We start from the raw sequence: 20,987 nt of genomic DNA on the forward strand, positions 1-20,987 counted from the left end.
TAGCCTAGCTATTAGGCTACATCTTAGCACGATAACGCATTACATTGATTTAATATGCCTGCAGTATTTATTAGATATTTTTTTGTATTCATTCGATGTTTCTATTCATGGCATCGTGGTTTCATAGGTGCTTAATTCGTCTACTTGTTTTTATGGAGGCAGGGGGGCGCGGTTTATTCAAAAACAGAAGCTTCTGATGGTTGACGTACTATCAGACCACGGCAAACACGACGTTGTCATTGGACGATGAATACTGGTCTCATGACAACAACAGCTAGGTACGAGCCAATGAGAAACCCCTTTGGCCCACCGATTCTGTTTGTGAATGACGTAATGAGCGTGAAACAAGATGGCGACGTCTTAAGCACAAATCGGTGTGAATGAGTTCTTCGACGTAGAAATCTGCCTCCCTCGAGGCTCTAGTGCTGGTTAACGGTGGTTCCGGGAGAGAACCATCTTCACTATCAGATAAGGGTGCTGTTGGCGTGCCTGAAAGCCGCAGAATAGCCTGCAGGTCTTGTCGCTTCTCTCCCCGCGACCCCTCCGGTAATAGCCGGAGCGGCGAGCTGCTGACAGACAGGATGGACGGCGCAGAGTACATCTCCACCATGGAGAACATGGACACGACTTTATCGGAATTAGGAGACGAATTCACATTGGGGGATATTGATGGTGAGTAGCTGCGACACGGCTAATGGTGTAGTTCAATGTTATCGTTTCCTAAGTCTGAGTGACATCCCCGCGAGATGCTCATCCTGCTGAGTGAAGGATGCACGAGACAAGGCACAAAGTTTAGCTTTAAAAGTATTGACCATGCAGCTTGTCTGAGGACTGGAGATAATTTAAGTTATCTCCAAGATGTCTAATATATTGCAAATTAAAAACACACGTTTTTCCATGTACAATACATCATATTTTTTAAAGGTGGAGTCAGTGATTATGAATAACTCTTGTTCTCTAAATCAGTGAATATCCACGATCTGCTAGATCTGCCTGTGTACTGTATGTGAGCTGGGGAAAATCCTGGTGTTTATGCACAGCCTTAGGCCCTGTAAACAAAGGGGCTTGGACTGCCCCAGTAACATGCCTGTTTACAGAGCCTAGGCTGTGTACATCGTTTAGGCTGTGTACATCGTTTTTACACACACACACACACACACACACACACACACACACACACACACACACACACACACACACACACACACACACACACACACACACACACACACAGTATGTACAGGTATATGGGATAGCATTTTAGGCTTTGAGTTGTATGTTACTGTAGATATACAATGCTGTGTTTCTCAACAAAGAGCCAGGCATTTTCAGTGGAAAAGGCAGGGTTTGATTTTCCATGAAGCAGAAGTGGGTAAGGTGTTATTTGTCAGAAGGCTGTGTATGTGGACAGCCAAAGGAAACACAAGAGTGTAATTTGCTCATCAAGGGTGACCTCATCATGACTGTACGCCAAGGGCCAGAAGACGATGAACCATTCAGAAACAGTATTTATAGACTTTAGATATTCAATGTCATGTTTTTAAGTTTTTTTTGTAGAATTGAATGAAGAACACCTTTCTTCTTTCTTTACTAGGTTTTCCAAAACTGTTGTGCTGGATTATTGAGCAATGTTTGTGAGATGGCATCTCTGTAAAGATCCATTTTTCTACTTTGGCGCAGACAGCCACTCAGTGAACAAACAGCTTCCCTGATCCAATAATATCCCCTCTTATTAAAACACGGTTCACCCTTTTGGCACACAGTGAAAGGACGGGGCTTTTGGTGTATCGCTGGCCAGTGCAGAGTCACCAGATTTCCATCAGGGTGGAATTTTACTGAATGCTAAGTCACCAGACCGGACTGATGGAGCTGTGTGTGTTGGTTCATGTTTGTGTGAGAGTGTGTTTGTATGTGGTGCCAGCCAGACAGTGTGAGATGAACTATCTTCTTGTCTACTGGCCATAGTTTGCAGTGGCACTGGCCGTGGGTTTATAATAGTCGCCAACATACATAAAACATTACAATACTGTAACGTGTAAAAAAACAACTATGGCAAATATTGATGAAAGTCCGAAGACCTATGAAACTTTTTTGAAACTTTACCTGTCTTTGATTAAAGGTGTTGATTCCCTTTTCAAAGGACAATGAGTAGACAGAACACTCCCGGCCACAATAATGTAATCCCACTTAATCAATGTGTGAAAAGAGAGGAATGCACACTGCTCTAAATCGCATAGGCTTTTTTTTCTTCTATTCTACCGTACACAGCTGAGCATAAAAAGTATGTCGTTTGCATGCAGTAGGCATCCAATTGGGACATTCTTTACTTATTTCGTGATAACATCCCATCTGAACTTCACTCTTTTGCCTGAATCCATTGCATTGCTGGTGGATTTCTCTCTGAGGCTCAGTCGATATAATGAAGATCAACTGTGCAGTTTATTGTGGGACAGAATCGCCAAAAAGCATGCTGATCTCCACACTAATAATCACGAACAGATGTAGTTGGTCGTCCGGGTATTTTTTTAGCAGGCTGCATCTGATTGGGACTTCTTCAATCGTTTTCTGTCACACTATATAGCAGGGAAGTATGGGTACTGGACTGAGCAACAACTTCCCCTCAGGCAGAGCAGCCAAATGCAGAAACTCGTGCCACTGTTATAGAAAATGGCATGCACTCTATCCCTAATGATGCAAGAGTCTCATTGCTTTTATTTTAAATATTTAAAATCACCCCAGCCTCTTTTTAAATATTCAGCTAGACAGTAATAGGTCTTATTGCTCTCCGTGTTCGGCAGCCGGTTTACTGTAGACCTGCAAATAAAATAAAGTTGTTCAGACAAGCCATGGCAATGTAAGTCCTTGGAGGCCTCTGTAAGGGCTTATGCACTTGACCCTTCCATTGATCTGAAAAATGTTTCCTCTCCCAATTACTCTCCAAGCAACTGTGGCTGTGGTTATATAACCTGTTTTCTTTGCGCCGAGCAGCCAAGGAAACTGCCCGCCCCTTTTGACGGATTTACCCTTTGTGTCCACTTGTCTGAAGCCCTTTTGTCCTGTCATGAACAGTCTGCACCCCCCCCCCCCCCCCCATGGAGATGTACAAGTGCATGGTGTAGTCGTGTGTCTGCCTACATAATGTACAAAATTAGAATATCGTGCAAAAGTTCATTTATTTCAGTCATTCAACCTAAATGGTGAAACTAATATATTATATATAGACTCATTACATTCAAAGTGAGATATTTCAAGCCTTTATTTGTTATAATTGTGATTATTATGGCTTACAGCTTGTGAAAACCCCAAATTCAAAATCTCAGAAAATTAGAATATTACATAAAATCAATAAAAAAAGGTTTTTAAATACAGAAATGTCGGCCTTCTAGAAAGTATAATCATGCATATGTACTAAGTACTTGGTTTGGGCCACTTTTGCACGAATTATTGCCTAAATGCGGCGTGGCATGGATGCTATCAGCCTGTGGCACTGCTGAGGTGTTATGGAAGCCCAGGTTGCTTTGATAGAGGCCTTCAGCTCGTCTGTAGTGTTGGGTCTGGTGTGTCTCATCTGCCTCTTGACAATACTCCATAGTTTCTCTGTTGGGTTCAGGTCAGGAGAGTTGTCTGGCCAATCAACACAGTAATACCATGGTCAGTCAACCAGTTACCAGTGGCTTATGGTACTGTGGGCAGGTGCAAAGTCTAGCTGGAAATGGAAATTGTCATCACCATAAAGCTTGTCAACAGACAGAAGCATGAAGTGCTCTAAAATCTCCTGGTAGACAGCTGTGGTGACTTTGGACTTGATAACACAGTGGACCAACACCATCAGATGACATAGTGCCTCAAATCATCACTGACTGTTGAAACTTGACAGTGGTCTTCAAGCCCCTTGGATTTTGCGCCCCTCCACTCTTCCTCTAGACTGTGGGACCTTGATTTCCATGAAAGGCAACATTTAATTTGGATCAGTGATGATTTGAGGTATCATGTCATCTGCTGCTGTTAGTCCACTGTGTTATCAAGTCCAAAGTCACCACAGCCATCTAGCAGAAGAGCACTTCATGCTTCTGTCTGTTGACAATCTTTATGGTGATGACAATTTCCATTTTCAGCTAGACTTGGCACCTGCCCACAGTACCATAAGCCACTGGTAACTGGTTGACTGACCATGGTATTACTGTGCATGAATGGCCAGACAACTCTCCTGACCTGAACTCCATAGAGAAACTATGGACTATTGTCAAGAGGAAGATGATAGACACCAGACCCAACAATACAGAGGAGCTGAAGGCCACTATCAAAGCAACCTGGGCTTCCATAACACCTCAGCAGTGCCACAGACTGATAGCATCCATGCCACACCGCATTGAGGCAATAATTCATGCAAAAGGGGCCCAAACCAAGTACTTAGTACATATGCATGATTATACTTTCTAGAGGGCCGACATTTCTGTATTTAAAAACCTTTTTTTTAATGATTTGATGTAATATTCAAATTTTCTGAGATTTTGAATTTGGGGTTTTTATAAACTGTAAGCCATAATAATCACAATTATAACAAATAAAGGCTTCACATATCTCACTTTGCATGTAATAAGTCTGTATAAGATATTATTTTCACCTTTAAAGTTGAATTACTGAAATAAATGAACTTTTGCACGATATTCTAATTTTTCGAGTTTCACCTGTATGCCTGTATACATGGCATGGGGAGGACACTTTGGCTAACGTTTCTGAACAGGAAGGCCAGTTATATTGTGTGTTTCTGCTTAATTTCAACCTGAATGTTTATTTTTCTATTTTGAGCCCTTATGAATATGGGGTTATAATTATAATTTAGAAAGTAGTGCACGTTGGTATTTTGTGACCCATTGTATACTCATGAAGTTGGATATTGTCGACACAAAATGAAAGCTACACATTTATAACGCACTAATGATTTCATTGAAATGCGAGAAGTGATGAGTTGTGACATAAAGTTGGCCGCTGTTGCTGATAAATACGAGAACCTTGGGTGTTGTAATGTGTGTGAGTGTTGTTGTTTATTTCTCTACTCTACCGTCTCCACTTTACAGCTTATAATGCTGCAGCTCTTGACTGAGACATAAATATAGCCAACTATTTATACTAGGAAGTGTTCACTTTACTAAATTTTTTTTATTTTTTACACACTATGTTTACAATGCTGTATCGCACTGAGCTCCAGTGACTTAAATGATTAAAGCAGTCGGTCATATGATCTCACAGAGAATTGACTTTTGGAATTTACTTCTACATGTAAAGCAATTCAAACCTGTTGATAACCGTCATCATGTCATCAGAATGGAACTTGGCTGCCCAGTGTGTCTGACTCAGTGCCGATGTGAATCAATTTTCCTATTCAGAATATTAGAAATGTTCATCAGTGGAGGTGGGATTTTATGTTACATTGTCAACATTGTCTGGTCTCACGTTGTTGTATACGGTAGTAAGGCTAAGTTCAAGGCTGCAGGCTTTGTATACAGTACTCTTCAATGACTCCCACTATCAGTGATATAGATCAACAAGGGCAGCTTGCACATGGACCATGTAAGGCAGTTCTCAGAAGTTCTTGAGGTTTCAAAGTCCCTAAAGGTCATGAAAGACGTGGTATTTACCACACTAATGGACCGCAGGCTTGTATTGTTTGGCAAACTGCTTTCCTCTCATGGCTGTCAGGAAATTAAAGTGAACCATTATTACCATCCATGTTTACTTGCTACTTTTCCTCCTTACCCTGCATTTGCTGGCACATCATTGCTGCATGTTTTCGTGCTCACCTGTCGATCATAGGAATAGTGTGAAATGTGGAATGTGTCTCTTGGTTGTGCATGTGCATCGTAATTGGACTTAATAAGTAATATCAGTTAGTAGCCATTGTTTAATTGCTATTAGGTGGAGTTGATATTGTACAGCAGTGTTTAACGAGGCGATCACAGTGCACATATATCATCATTTTAGTGCCATCAATCCATCAGGTCTGTCAGTGCTGCTCGATTTTTTTTTAGTACATGCTTTTTTTTTTTTTTTTAACCCATTGATGACGGCTGCTGCGCGATGCCACATTGGCTCTCCTGCCTGATGCTGCGTCGCGCAGCATTATTACTTTATCTAATTTTCATGGCATTCCCAGCATAGAATGCACTGTCATTGGTTCAAATACACATGAGGTGGGTTTTGTTGATTTTTTTAAGACCACGTGACCACCCAAAAGTTGTGTGGTTTGCCGAAAATCATGTAAATAAAAAAAATAAAAAATAAAAAAATAAAACTAAATAATAAAAAAAAATACGCCAGCTATGTCGGCGACAGAACAGTTAGTGGCGTTTGGTGTGCAGAATCAAGGTCTACTATAGACTACTGACGAAAATCACACAACACATTGCATCTATTTATTAACAATATTTAATAATTTTCTAATTCATCTAATTTTGACGATTTTTAGAAATATTTGTTGGTTTGTAAGCGCTAAGGGAGCATGTTTAAATAAAACCTGTGAACCTTAACTTTTAAATGTATTTTATTTCATGTTTCTATGTGCTACACAGGCTTAGATATTAAGGTTTTGGTAGACTTGACAATTCGTACTATTTTTTCAGAAAACCCTCAGGCATTAAGGACATGCATCCTAGATTGCCATAGTCATCAATGGGTTAACACACTACCATTGTCTTTGTGGGCCATCAGTAAGATAACTAACTCCATTTTTTCAAGGCTATTCGTTTGAAGGTCTTTTAAATTCCTTTTACAATCTGTTGACTGATTTATGACCCCAACAGTAGCTGTCCACGTGTGTGCATGTGCCAATTAAAGGCCAGTCCAGGAAATTCTCCGTGCTTTTGTAGTCTGACCTGTTCACAGAGAAGATAGTTCACATATCTAAGCCTGATTCTACAGAGTAACCCTACCACCTTATGTTTAAGTCAAAGAGTTCAAGGACACTTGGGAGAGCAATTTAGATAATGATGACTTACTGGTACTGTAATTGGATGTAGCCAAGGCCTGAGCCTGAAGGTAGTAGAGTAATTGTCATCGTTAGTCAGGGGCTTTGGATTTGATGTTGCAATATGTTGATCTACAGGTGGCACCACCCGTGTCACATTCTACGCTTAGTTACACAACACGATTGCTGAGTAAATAAAGTTAAATTCATTACTTCTTATTGTAACTTCTTTTATTAAAATCATATTTCTTGGTAGTTTTACCATTTGAAACTTAAGAATAGTTAGGTCATTTCTATTCTCTAGTAAAATCTATTCCAAAACATTATTTTGAAACCAACAACAAATCTAGATGGGCAGATATTTTTTTATATCGTCCCCTTTATGAGCTGAGAATTCCTTTGATGAATTAAATGTTTAAAGTCCTGAACCATTTTGGAGCACTGATGATGAAGGGATGGAATGGTTGATTACTTTCAGTGATTTTAAGTTGGCCTCCTTGTTGCTTATGCCTGTGAGAAACATCTGGATGATTAATTTTGTTCATATTACAATTGTTAAGCATCTACTTTTGGTTTCTGATCTTTTAATGTGTTAATAATGGTGTCTTGTAAGCCTTTTTTGGGCTTAGCATACTGTTTAATGCATGACACAATAATACAATTAAATCATCTTCATCCTCCTCGACCTGTTTTAATATTCATTTCTGTTTCTCCATCTGCTCAGAGATGCTGCAGTTTGTCAGCAACCAAGCTGGGGACTTCCCGGACTTGTTTGAGGACCAGATAAACTCAGCGGGCTCTACACAGATTGGCGGCACCAGCACCAACCCACGACCTGCCATTCAAACCACTCAAACCATTCAAACCCCTCAAGCCCCTCAAGCCCCTCAAGCCCCTCAAACTCCCCAGACACCGGCCCCTGCAGTCTACCAGAGTTCCACTGTTAGCCTAGCCGCCCCACAGACACTTTCTCCCCAGTTTCTCCCCCTCACCCCTCCCCACACCCCTGTACAGACCCCCTCCCCCCAAAGCTCCTCAGGGCAGCAGCAGCAGCAGCAGCAGCAGGTGACGCGCAGCCCTCCGCTCCTCCAGCCACGGCCACAGGTGGTGCAGCCCATCCAGCCTCAGCCCCAACAGACGGCCCAGCCCACCATCCAGGTATCCAGCATCTGGCAACACACCCCCACTAAAAATCCCGTGGTTGACATGGGCAATGGCACTTGGGTATGTTAGTTTTATGCACTGTTATGTAAAGTATTGTAAGCTGTATCCGGGGATAAGCCATTAAAGTGGTGGATCTCTTTGTGCGGGTCTGAGAAGGGCTGTGTAACTGCTGCAGTGATGGAATACTGCTGTGGTTTTGAGTTATTATGCCGCCCAGCTTCTCCAGCTGCAACTTTATTGTCTGTCGTTAGACGGTGTGGATGCGTTCTCTGTTATTGTGCCATCTAAAAAAGCTTCTGCTGACAGAAGAAAAAATTCAGAGCACTGACAGACTGTGTAAAATACATTATCCAGCTCAGCATCCCTATAAACAGCAATGCAGTGCTCAGCAAAACCGTAGTTAGCCTGACGGATCTAGTTTATTGTCTTAAGGGAAATCCCTTTTTTCCTGAATCAGTACATAAAAAAGACAGATAAGCTGTCTCAAACGTCTCCTGAGGGGAAAATACATGTTAAGGGATGAAATGATAATTCTTCTTCTTCTTTTTTTAAATGCAGATGCACACCCAGGGGATCCCCATGCAGACTCAGAGCTTCCCAGTTCACACCCTGGTTCAGACTCAATGCCAGACGCCCATGCCCATCCAGACCCAGGCGCCCCACACTGTGATGATCGCCTCCAATGGCACACAGTCCCGCTTCATCCAGAGCCCCGTCATCTGCCACCAGAGTCCTGGGCAAGGTTTCCAAGGTGACCAAAGAGAGTGTTGTGCTGATCGTATGCAGTTTGTTGTAATTATGAGATTGATGCCAGGGTGAATACAGATAACATTCATCATACATTAGGTTAAGATAAAATGAGATAGACTTTAGTGTCATTTTTCAATGATACTATATAATGAAATTGGCAGTGCCACTAGGGGGCCAGCTTTTTGCGACAGACACCCGGGACCAATGTCAGATCGCCGCTTCTGATGTGTGTGCCAAGTGTCCTTTGCTTTTGAGCATTCCTAGAGGGTCAAAGGGGTGCGTTTAGGGGTAAAAAAAAAATCGGAGAAGAAAAACTCTTTGCAGAACAATAGGGCCTTCACACCAGTCTGTGCTCAGGCCCTAATAAGAAGGCAAAAGGGCAGTAGATATATTGATATATTGAACATATTGAACATTATCCTGTCTTCGAATTTGAGTGACAAATAATCCATCATCTTGCCCCTCCTCCCATTCCCAGTCCTCCAACCACAGATGCAGAGCATTATGACGTCACCACAGCTCCAACCAATGACCATTCAGCACCAGCGCCTTCTGACCCCAACTGGTCAAACCATCCAGACTCTCTCAGCGCCCACAGTCCACACAGTGCAGCAGCAGGTGCAGCAAATGCCTGTAGGTAACCTCACTGTTGTTAGCAATAGAGGGGAAAAATGCTCAAAGAGAATTGCTTGTTTCTGTTGTATGGTGTAGCTGCAAGGATGAATAGAATCCCAGCAGAAGAGAAGCAGAATATCAATGCTGTTTAAAAGCTTGCGAGCAAACATCAAATCCACCTGGATGTCTCTCCGTCAGGTTCTGGTCCAGCAGCCTCAGATCCTGAAGACAGATTCACTGGTGCTGACGACCAAAGCAGACGGCACACAGGTGCTGTCTACCATGCAGGGCCCCACAGGGATCACCACCTTGACAACGCCCATGCAGAGCACAGCCCTGCAAGTCCCGGTATGTAGATGGCATGCAAAACATCCTATAACTACTTAGTTGTTAAAAATGGTTACAGTAAAAGAAGGCAATTCCACAGCCACGTTAATGTCAATTTCTGCCCCCCCCCCCCAGACACTGATGAGCAGCAACATCCTGACCACTGTCCCCATGGTGATGGGTGGAGGCGGAGACAAGCTGCCAATCAAGCAGCTGCAGCCTAACTCCTCCCATGTCACAAGCGTCAGGTCGAGCATGGATCAATGCCAGGTGATAGGAGGAATGGTTGGACCGGGAGGAGTGGTGAAGGAGGGCGAGCGAAGGACCACTCACAACATCATCGAGAAGAGGTACCGCTCCTCCATCAACGACAAGATCCTCGAGCTCAGAGACCTGGTCATGGGCAATGACGCAAAGGTCAGTGATTTTAACACCGACGGTCAAACCTTTTTAGTTTTTTGTTGCTCTTGTAGTTTTTTTTATGCAATTCTTTTCCTATTTTTAATCCTTACTTTATCTGTTTTTTTTATGCCATTGTATCCTTTTAATCCCTTTTACCGCAATATTGTCATTGTTTATTATATTATCCTTGTTAAAATGAAGGTCATTGATTGATTCATTTTGTTTATTAATGTCATAATTAATGGCAGTTTTTAAATTTGAATCAACAAGTACACTGATATGATAATGTTATTGGATCTTCATACTGTCTTCCCTTTCATTTTTCTCTTCCCAGATGCATAAGTCGGGAGTGCTGAGGAAGGCTATTGACTACATCAAGTACCTGCAACAGAGCAACCACAAACTGCGCCAGGAGAACATGACCCTTAAGCTGGCCAACCAGAAAAACCGTATGTTTTATACATTGCTGAGTGTTGTGGAGCAGGGCATGATCTGTCAGCAACTCCAGATCCTAATGAGTCCCTCTTACTTTCTCAGAGACGGTGATTCTGTCCGAAGATGTGGATCTGAAACAGGAAATAGTCATGATGTCACCTCCAGCTTCCGACTCGGGTTCTGGTTCCCCTCAGCAGTTCTCTCCATACTGTGTGGACTCAGAGCCAGGCAGCCCATTACTGGAACATGATCAGGTAACACTCAAAGTTCCATCCAGTGAACTACTATTTTTGTGAAGATGACTAAGGAGGTGCTGAATTACATTTTGTCTGTAAGGGCAGAGACAGCAAATTCCTTTCTTAAAGGGGCAGTGTCTAAAGGGAATTGTTTTTTTTTTTCAGAACTGATTTGGTACAAATATATTATTCATGATATATATTGCACCGCCATGTTTCTGCACTAGCACAGAACGGACAAACTTAATGGCCTTAAGCGATTTTATATATATTGTATTATATACCATAATAACAGTATTTGAACATTGTTCAATACGGTGCTGAAAACACATTCTGTAGTGTACAAGATGATCTAAGATAAATAATGAACATCATTCTGAAACCTGTTCTCTGTCTCTCAGATGAAGAGTGAGCCAGATTCTCCCTCCTCTGTTGGAGTGATGGATCGTTCCCGACTGCTCCTCTGCGCATTGACCTTCTTCTGCCTGTCCCTAAACCCGCTGCCCTCATTATTGGGTTCCGAGGCCTCAGGGAGCCCCAACCTGTCAACGGGCCATATGCCGTCTAGAACACTGGTCTGGTTCCCGAGTCACACACAGGACTTTGGTGAGCAGGACTGACCCCCTACTGTTTATCATGACATAGGTCCAGATTGGAGAAGTCATTGCCTTTACTTTTTATCTTTCATTTCTCCCTCCAGCGTACTGGCTGCGCTGCTTGTTGCCGTGGGTGATGGTGTGGGTGCTGAGCGGGGTGGGAGCGGTGTGGGGCTGCGTCCGCGTGCTCTACCTGTGGGAGCCAGTCACACCCCTCCACTCACCAAACTCTGTGTCCTTCTGGAGGCATCGCAAACAAGCCGACCTGCATCTCAATAGGGTGAGTAAGGAGTCTTAAACAAACACAGAAAACTATTTGGAATGCTAATTTATTCATGTGTTTTTTTTTTTTTTCAATTCATGAGATTGTTTTGGTTTCCTGGAAATAACGTTTCATCAAACAGTATGAATAATGGATCCACTTTTTCTTTGAATAAGAATTAGATTGAATGTTTGTTTGTTTTTTTCTTGTTTAACGGCAGTCTGCTTTGATTCTCGCTGTTTGGATGTCTCAGTTTTGTTTGCCTGTTTATTTTTAGTATTTGTTCAAATGGTTTTCAGATGCACTCGTCCCCCTCCTCCTCTTTTCCCCTGTCAGTCTGAGCTGAATACTGATTAGCTTTCCCTGTCTCCTCTCCCCCCTGCAGGGAGATTACACAGCAGCAATGGCCAGTTTAGAGACCTGTCTGTCCATCTTGACCCGTGCTCTACCCTCAACCAATCTGGACCTGGTCTGCTCGCTGTCCTGGAATCTGATTCGGTACTGCCTGCATCGGCCCACGCCCCTGGGCTGGCTGGTCCATCAGGTTAGAGGAAAGCATGAAGGGGACGAGGCTAGGACTAGTGCCAGGGACGCAGCACTGGTTTATCACCGGCTGAGCCAGCTGCAGCTCACAGGTGAGTGTTGAGAACAAAAGCGGGGGCTGATGCTGTGCACGGGCAGCAAAAATACACAAGGGTCAAAGTCACAGAGTCCACAACCTAATGACATTAATAACAACAAATCAGTTTTTTCACCTTACACATTTAAAGATTATTTGAAACATATTGATACAGTTCCTGTTGTTTCTCTCTTTCTGTAGGAAAGCTGCCTGAGCGTAGCAGCCTGTGGGCTTTGTCTTTATCTCTGAGCGCCGTCAACCTCAGCGAGAGTGCCCAAAGCAAGATGACCCCCGCCCAGCTCACCCAGATGTATGTTACTGCAGCAACAGCCCTACGCACCATCCTGGGACACCACCTCTCCTATCTCCCTGTAAGTCTCGTGTGTGTGTGTGTGTGTGTGTGTGTGTGTGTGTGTGTGTGTGTGTGTGTGTGTGTGTGTGTGTGTGTGTGTGTGTGTGTGTGTGTGTGTGTGTGTGTGTGTGTGTGTGTGTGTGTGTGTGTGTGTGTGTGTGTGTGTGTGTGTGTGTGTGTGTGTGTGTGTGTGTGTGTGTGTGTGTGTGTGTGTGTGTGTGTGTGTGTGTGTGTGTGTGAGAGAGTCAGTCAGTCAGTCAGTCAGTTGTTTTTTTAATGAAGTTTATCTCATGAACCGTCACAAAAGCTTTACTTTGGATGAGTTAACAGCATCGTTTCATCCATGTCTTCTATATCCAGGGTTATCTGTTGAGTTGTGCAGAGGCAGTGGCTAACCAATCAGAGACCAAGCCGATTCCTGACTGCCTGCGCTGGCTCTTCACCCCATTGGGCAGGCAGTTCTTCCTCAGCTGCGATTGGTCGGTGAAGTCGGAGAGCACCGACGGGGTGTACACTTCTCAGAGAGACCCAGGTTTGTCATACAGTAGTTGGCCCATACTCTAATTACCACTTGATGTATTTACTTTTGTCATTTTAGTTTTTGATATGTGCTCACAAACACGCAATGTTAGATGGTAACTTGTTAGAGTAGACCTCAGGTTAGAAACGCAGCAAGATATTCTGTGCATTATGTTGAGCATTATACACGATGGATGAATTTTGGGATTCTTTCATTGTGTTCAGAAATTCAGATACTTAAAATCTGAGTTACTTGTAAATGATAAAATGGCTATTGACTGAATGTCTGAATTAATAGTTTCACTTATTATCGTTTGTCTTTCCCTTATCTTCAAATGCATACGTGCCGTTTACTTTGCATTAAAGAAAAGATATGTAAATGGTAAAAAGCTGTGTGCTGGGATTCAACTGTCCCTGTCTGTTTCCCTGTTTGATCTTCCTCCAGCGGACCCCATAGCCCAGCTGCACCGCTGTTTCTGCAGGAAGCTTTTGGAGAGAGCGGTTCACACCCTCATCCAGCCGCAGAGCAACTCTGAAGGAGGCAAACGCAAGAACGACTCTGGGTAAGGCAGGGGTGCCATCAGTGTTGTTGACGTTTGATGTGAATTAATGATTCACCTTTTTACATTTTTTACTTTTTTTTATTGTTCTTTTTCACTTTCAGAGAGTTTTCCAGTGCCCTTGAGTTCCTCCAGTTATTGAACAGCTGTACAGAGGATACTCTCTCCCCTCCTCCTCGCTTCTCGACTCCTCCCAATCACACCACCACTCCAGGTTTGATTAGCATGAAGAGAACAACCCTGTCCAATCACAAGAAAGCATGAATCACATCAGATGTTTTTGTGGGAATGTGATCACATTTTTTTTTCTTTCTTTGGTAAAGATTAAACAGATAGGCATCTGAGTTGTAAGGGTTAACTTGAATAGATTTTCTTTGCTCCACTTCCTGTATTTGACAACCAATAAAGCTTATGGGATTTTAACTGTTTATTGGATTATCACAGATAACACTTGGCAGTCATAGATTTTCAGTAATAAATGACTTGCAATGGATATGAACACATTGAGGATCTGTTCAGGAAATGTTAATAAACTGCCGTCTTAATCGATTGTTGTTTTCACACTGAGCCATGCTGCACCCAAAGCATATTTATATTATCACACACATAACAGTACGGCGAGACACAAAGATGGGTCTTAATCATCACAACTTCTTTAATTTACAATTTAAAGCTTGACAATAAAACATCCACCACCAACCCCTAAACCCATGCCATTTGTCTGGAGATAGTTTTTCCATCGGTCTGTTTTTTAATCCTTTTATTTTTTATTTAATTTCCTTCTCTTCCTCCTGCCAGTCGGAGACCCGGTGAGTCGTTGGTGGGCTTTGGTCCTGAAGGCTGCTGTTCATTGGCTGCAGGGGGATGACGTCGCAGTGAGGTCACTGTTGGCAGAAGCAGAGCGGATGCCGAGGGCTCTGCACACTCTCGAGTATGTGAAGTAAAACTCGTTTAAGCATGCTGGATTCAGAGACATGGAAAATCGGTCATAATTAAACTGATGGATGTTTCTAAATAAAAATGTCACATGCAGCTCTGTTCAAAAGAAACCACTGTAGCCTTCCTCACAGTCCCTCTATAACATCTGTGTTTCAGCCACCCTCTGCCCAAGGCGGTGCTGCCCCTTTGCAAGGCAGTTCAGATGAGTCTGTCCCCTCTGAAGGGAGAAGGAGCCGTAGCCTGCCTGACCCTCTGCGACAGAGCCAGCAGCTTCCTGCGCTCCAGTGTCTCCGTGCCCCTCGCACAGTCTGGGAACTGGCTGAACAAGGTATTGTACATTGAGTCCCTTACAAGATTCCCAACGCTATGATCTCATACTGATCTGTTCTGGGTTATCAGGGAGATTGTTTGTTTGTTTTGTGCACTCACATATACAGAAGCCTAAAACATGTGTTTAAGTGCATGCAAAGTTGCAGTCGGGGCAGGCTGACGTGTGGCTGTGTGTGTGCGCGCGCTGTGTGGGTGGCAGGAGGTGGCTGTGGTGCATTGTAGTTGCATTGCATGATTCCTGAAGCAGAGTGCAATGTGTCTGCAGTGCATTACAGAGGCCTCCCCAATCTGCACGCACCCGCTACACACCCTGCCACTTCACATTAGTCAGCACCTCATACCAAGACGTGACTTTCTCATCTATGGCACGCATGTTGGGCGGGGTGCGCTGTTAACGATGGTGGTTGCTTGTCAATGGAGTTAATTCCATTTTCTCTTCAAATGATCCATTTTATTTCAATTCCCCAAACGGCACCTTCATCTTTGTTTTCGCTCTCTTCCAAGGGGGTAGAGCTCCTGCTCTGTGACCTTCTCCTGACCTTGAGGACCAGTCTATGGCAGCGAGGCAGCAGCAGTAATGGAGAACCTGGCCCGGCCCCTGGATCCCAGTTGTCTGGTTTCCAGAGGGACCTAAGCGCCCTCAGAAAGCTCACACAGTGCCACAGACAGGCGCAACACAAGGTAACATGGGTGGCTAGATTAAGTCAGTTATGTGAACATCAACATTATATTTTATAAATACAATATGTCATTCCATGTGTTAAAATCTTCAAGTCGTATAGGATGTAGAATGGAGAGAAGACATTGAAGGTTTTGTTGTGCTTGTTATCTTGAGGTGTAAAGAACATTTTAAAGAGCAGCATAGGTGGAAAATCCTTTTTTGTAGCAGTACTGACTAAGTCAGGTTAACGTCATTTGCATGATGTTTTCTTTTATCCTACATTGTATTGTTATTAGATATGTCACAACAAGTGCCGGGGATTCATTGTTCTGACTTTGACCATGCTGAGTTTCCTGTGACTTGCAGAATAATCAGGAAATTCTTGTTTTTTTAATTTCATTTATTGTTATCGTCATTTGAGTTTTTAAATCTCCTAAAGAAAAAATAAGACAATAACAAGTTATAAGAGCCCAAAGTAATGTATTAAAAGTAGCTTTCATTATGTAGCATTTAGCTAAGAAAGGAAACAATATTTTTTAATTATATTAAATTGAAAAGCAGGCAACTGTCCAGATTTGTAAAGCTTTGACAAGCTATATACTACAATAAAGAATATCCTCAATATGGTGCTGGCAAGGCGAAGCCCTAAATGTTATTCTTGTGTAAACAAAATCTCTGCGCTGCCCTGACAATAAGCCTGTCAATCCCGAGGGAACCTGCTAAACTTGTTCACTTTAATACTGATATTACTGTATCAGCCCTGGAAATCAACTTCCCTCCCACTCCTACCAGCTGCTGAAATCTCACCACGCTTTAAAATGTCAATCATACTTGTGAGATTTACTGGCGTAGTCATAACCGTAGCCAGGGGGTCTCTAACAACTAGCACTCTCACAGAGGTCTGTGATCATTTGGTATGTTGGGACTTGTGCAATAATCTTAAAACCAATGTGAGCTGCAGCATCACTAACTGAGAAATGTTCACTCATGGTGCTGAGAGGCTGGCGCTCTGCGTAAAAGGCTCCACTGAAGGCAGTATATTTCCTATCTGTGTATATCCCTGGTAGTATGATGTATGTGGGGTGAAGTGATGTGAGGTATCAATTTCTTTCTGCTCCATCATCACTGAGACAAACAACTGAAAATACCTGATGATGGCTGATGTGGGTTTTTCTTCCTGCAGGTATTCCTTCATGAGACCACAGTGAGGCTGATGGCTGGAGCCAGTCCCACAAGGACACACCAGCTGCTGGAGCACAACCTCCGACGCAGGCCACCCAGCTCCTATGCAGCAGGTAAGGGAGTCATAAAGACTCATTGATTTAAGAACAGACACTATCATCACTGTGACAGAATCATAGGCCTTGTTTCCACTGAGCAGTACAGTGTGGTACGGTATGTCACATTCAACTTTCAAAAGTTAGGAAGGGTACCAAAATAAGCAGACCAAACCTTACCTGTTTATGTCACCATTTAGTTTGGCTACCAAGGAAGTGGCCCAAAGGGTCCCAAAAGGGTGGAGCTCCACAATACAGTCCGTCGACAGAATCGTCATTTCTGTGAGATAGGGAAATTGAAACGACACTCAAAATAACTTCCTTGTGTATTGTCCTCAGCACACTGTCGTGTTCTTTCTCTTTATTGTATTAATTGGTGGGCTACAATTGGTCCCACTGCTATGATGTCATGATAGTTACATAGCTGCTATCAGCATTCGGCATATTCCCAGGACACTAAGTAATGGTATTGTCTGCAGTGGAAACACAAGCCAGATCCAGGTTTACCTTTCTGTAACAAACTATTCACACAAACACACAGAGTGGAAGTTTAGCATGGTCGCTGGCTCAGGTTTAGTTCCCCTGTGGTTGTGCCTAACCTTAACTTCTAATGGAAATAAAGAAATAACAGACTCAGAACAGCCCTGAAGGGCAACATGATCCGTGTATTCACACACATTTGAACACACAAAGATACAGACACACACCCACACACACACATACCTGTGGTCATTGGACACTAATCCGCACATTTCATCTTCTTTTTCTCCTTCCTCCTGCTGCTGTCAAGGTGAGTGTGTCCTGGGTGAGAGGGAGAGGGCTCATGCCATTCTGTTGGCCTGCCGCCACCTGCCCATGCCCCTGTTAACCCCGCCCGGGCACCGTGCACGCCTGCTGGCCGAGGCCAAGCGCACCCTGGAGAGAGTGGGAGACCGGCGCTCCCTGCAGGACTGTCAGCAGATCCTGCTGCGCCTCAGCGGGGGCACCACCATTGCTGCCTCCTGAACACACTCTCACACACACACACACACACACATACTGCTTAAACAAACACAGACCAGGGCTACTCAACGTACAATAAAACAAAGAACTTTGTCAATTTGCTCTCATATATATACAAAGATGTAAACTAGGCTTCTCGTCCAACAACATTTTAGTCCATCATTTTTAATCACTCACACCCTCATACCAATCATGGCCCATTAATATGAAGGCTTTCTTTAAACTGCAGAACTTTTCGTACACAGACAGCTGATTTTTACTGTCACAGCTACATCTAACTGTCAAACTCATATCCACACCACAGCTGCATATTTGCTCCTTTACTGCTTAGTTCCATTGTTGCAGCACCATCACGCCACCTTCTGGTCATCAATGGTACCGTTCTGGCTAACTTCCCCATTTTAAACAATGCTATACACAACAAGGAAAATCAGGGGAAATAGGCCCCAAAGGGAAAAAATTATCTTATAGCTGTTCAAATTATTGCAAAGCAGAAGTGCATTGATTAGCTGCAGGATACCAAGCTGTACAATCATTATTGGCACCCGGGAGTGTGAGTGCTACAATAACCTGTGTAGTGTCTCATTAATCTCACAAGCTTCAACTAAGGGCTTTGCGGTGTTCCAAGAGTAGTCGGTTGAAGTCTGCTTAGCCTTTGGATGCAGACGGAGAGAACGCCTAGCTTGCTTTTAACTGTACAGTGCTGAGTAGTGTCTCTTCTTATCTACCTCATACACTGTACAATGCCAGCATTGTACCGTGGAGCAAAATAGGATACTCAAGCACCACGTCAATTGTCCTCAATTTGAATGAAGTGACTGACAGTGAATGCTTCGATCCAGTGCAGCATCATTCTAATAAAGTCCTGCTGAGCGTCTTGATTTAGACTTTTTGATTCGGCAGTGCAGTGCTCTTGCAAGTTGACTGGCAGTTGCAGAAACTGCCAGAGTGACACACGGTAACCATGGCATGCTCACAAGAAACAAGGGGAAATGACTGGATTAGGAGAATATTTTATTAACGGGGAAGCAGCCAATCATATGTGGATAAGGTTAAAAATGCTTACCTACACACACACACACATACAGACACACTTACACAGATGCACATACATATTAAAGTAATTGCATACAAACTCACAATGTGATTGTATATAGATTGTACATAGGCATATAAATAGAGGTAGATTAAACAGGAAGTCCTTACCCTTCTGCTTGAGAGGCGAAACATCAATGAAAGCCCCTTAGGTTTTTCAAAGCTAGCGCGTAACAGTTCCCTGTCGGAGTATGGATCCCATGATCTGAAGCACTGTCCAGAAGGTCAGGTCAACCACCCTTAAACTGAAAATGTTTTTATTTCCAAACACTCATATAAAGGGATGGTAATCGTTGAAGTGAAATTGTTGCTTGACTGACGTCTATGGGATTATTTAGGAATATAAATTAGAAATTGTCTGTGTCCTGAGTAAATAACAACAGACATATTTCTAGAAAGATAGACGTCGATGCAACAGCACTGCTTCAGATTTATAGAATGTTGTATTTGTAAGTCTTTGATAAGGTTGCTGTTGTTACTCGCCTTACACACAACTTTATATATTGCATTTAGTTGCATCTCTAAATTCAGTCAAATGAGCCCACAATTTTGAAGGTTTTGCCCTTTCAGCCATAGCAGGAGAGCACAGAATGTAAAGAAGAAGTTATGCAATGTCAAATGTTTTCACTTTATGACGGGAGTTTGATCATCCTTAGGGGGTGCTTAGGAATTTGAAAATGCAGACAGCTTGAAATAAATTAAAATAACATAAATATCGATAGCGGCACAATTTATTCAGTAGCTTATCATTTCAGTACCAGTTTAATACTGGTTCTCGATACCCATCCATACGACATTTCTGTAGCCTCGCATGGCTTTAAAACAAAGTCGCTGATGGAGAACAGTGGCTGTAGTGAGTTTGAATTCCTGATGGTTTTGGCAGCAGAGAAAAGAGCGTTCCTGCTCTTTCTTGGTGCATTTAACTTTTTATTTGTAATCATTGACCTAAATTATACGGCACTTCTGTCATTCCTGTTTTCGTGCTATGATTTTCTTATTTAATGGTTATGTAATGTGATATAAATTTAAGATGTTTTAAAAAAAATTTGGGTTAAAGCAGCATAGGGTCAGAAACTGTCGCAGGAAGAGGTTTATTTTCTTAAAGAAGTAAAGGAAGCATATAAAAAGATTGCCTGATATTTTAGACTTTCACCGTTTCTGTGCTACACACTGTAATTTCTCGGCTGGTTTTTAAAATGCATAAATATGCTGTTAGAAATTTCCCAAAATTTGTCTTCAAGGTCAACAAGGTGTAAGGTAGCAAGAGTCCCAAAACTACTGATAATCCTTTTATATACAGTCTATGGTCCTGACTGGTAAAAGTGTGCAAACAAGAAAGCAATGCTCAACAGAGAGGGTTTGCTGCCATTAGAATTATGTTACAATTTTTTTTTCTTTGTCTTTCCCCTTAATGTTTTATTGTCTGGATTTCTTTGTAAATTTTGATGTTTGTTTTTATAATAAAACACCACATGACAGTGGTTTGTGTGTGCGTGTGATCTTAGTGTAAAAGGATAACAATTTGGTTGTGGATGAGTAATATTGAAAGCACAAATACAAGCTCTGAAATCAGACTGGTTGTGAATGACAGTGCAAATCTGATAACCATCTGCATGACGTTATTTGGTTCGCCTTTTTCACACATGTTCTGTGGCCAAGTGTGAATAATGGACACCTCGAGTCATTCGTAATGAAACATTCCCAGCAATTCACAGAGAGAGGTGACATGCCTGGAAACACGAGTGTTTGCTGCAGGAGGGAGTGGAGAACAGCCTATCAGCATACAGGTGTCAGTGGAGCCAGGGCAGTCCAAGTACCAAATCAGAGACTATCAAATGAATGTAGACTAGAAGCAGTCATATCATGTTTAACAAAATAACAG

At 42.7% G+C, this 20,987-nt stretch overlaps 1 protein-coding gene across 2 annotated transcripts; it reads left to right on the forward strand.

The window, feature by feature from the left end:
• Positions 1-365: 365 nt before the first annotated feature.
• On the forward strand, positions 366-20,586 carry srebf2 (sterol regulatory element binding transcription factor 2). Of its 2 annotated transcripts, none has more exons than XM_080044209.1 (20): positions 366-672; positions 7,689-8,188; positions 8,687-8,879; positions 9,357-9,511; positions 9,692-9,841; positions 9,956-10,237; positions 10,557-10,671; positions 10,760-10,911; positions 11,295-11,499; positions 11,594-11,769; positions 12,137-12,386; positions 12,572-12,741; positions 13,083-13,254; positions 13,687-13,804; positions 13,906-14,015; positions 14,600-14,732; positions 14,897-15,068; positions 15,575-15,751; positions 16,915-17,026; positions 17,799-20,586. In XM_080044209.1, the coding sequence occupies exons 1-20, from the start codon at positions 582-584 to the stop codon at positions 18,011-18,013; spliced, it is 3,648 nt and encodes a 1,215-aa protein (XP_079900335.1). In that variant the 5' UTR covers positions 366-581; the 3' UTR covers positions 18,014-20,586. The 2 variants fall into 2 exon arrangements, with proteins under 2 accessions (XP_079900335.1, XP_079900336.1); XM_080044210.1 differs by having other exon boundaries at positions 7,689-8,122.
• The last annotated feature ends 401 nt before the right edge of the window (positions 20,587-20,987 follow it).

This window comes from Ammodytes marinus (assembly GCF_949987685.1).
Source record: "Ammodytes marinus genome assembly, chromosome: 16".
In the NCBI taxonomy this organism is placed as follows: domain Eukaryota; kingdom Metazoa; phylum Chordata; class Actinopteri; order Uranoscopiformes; family Ammodytidae; genus Ammodytes; species Ammodytes marinus.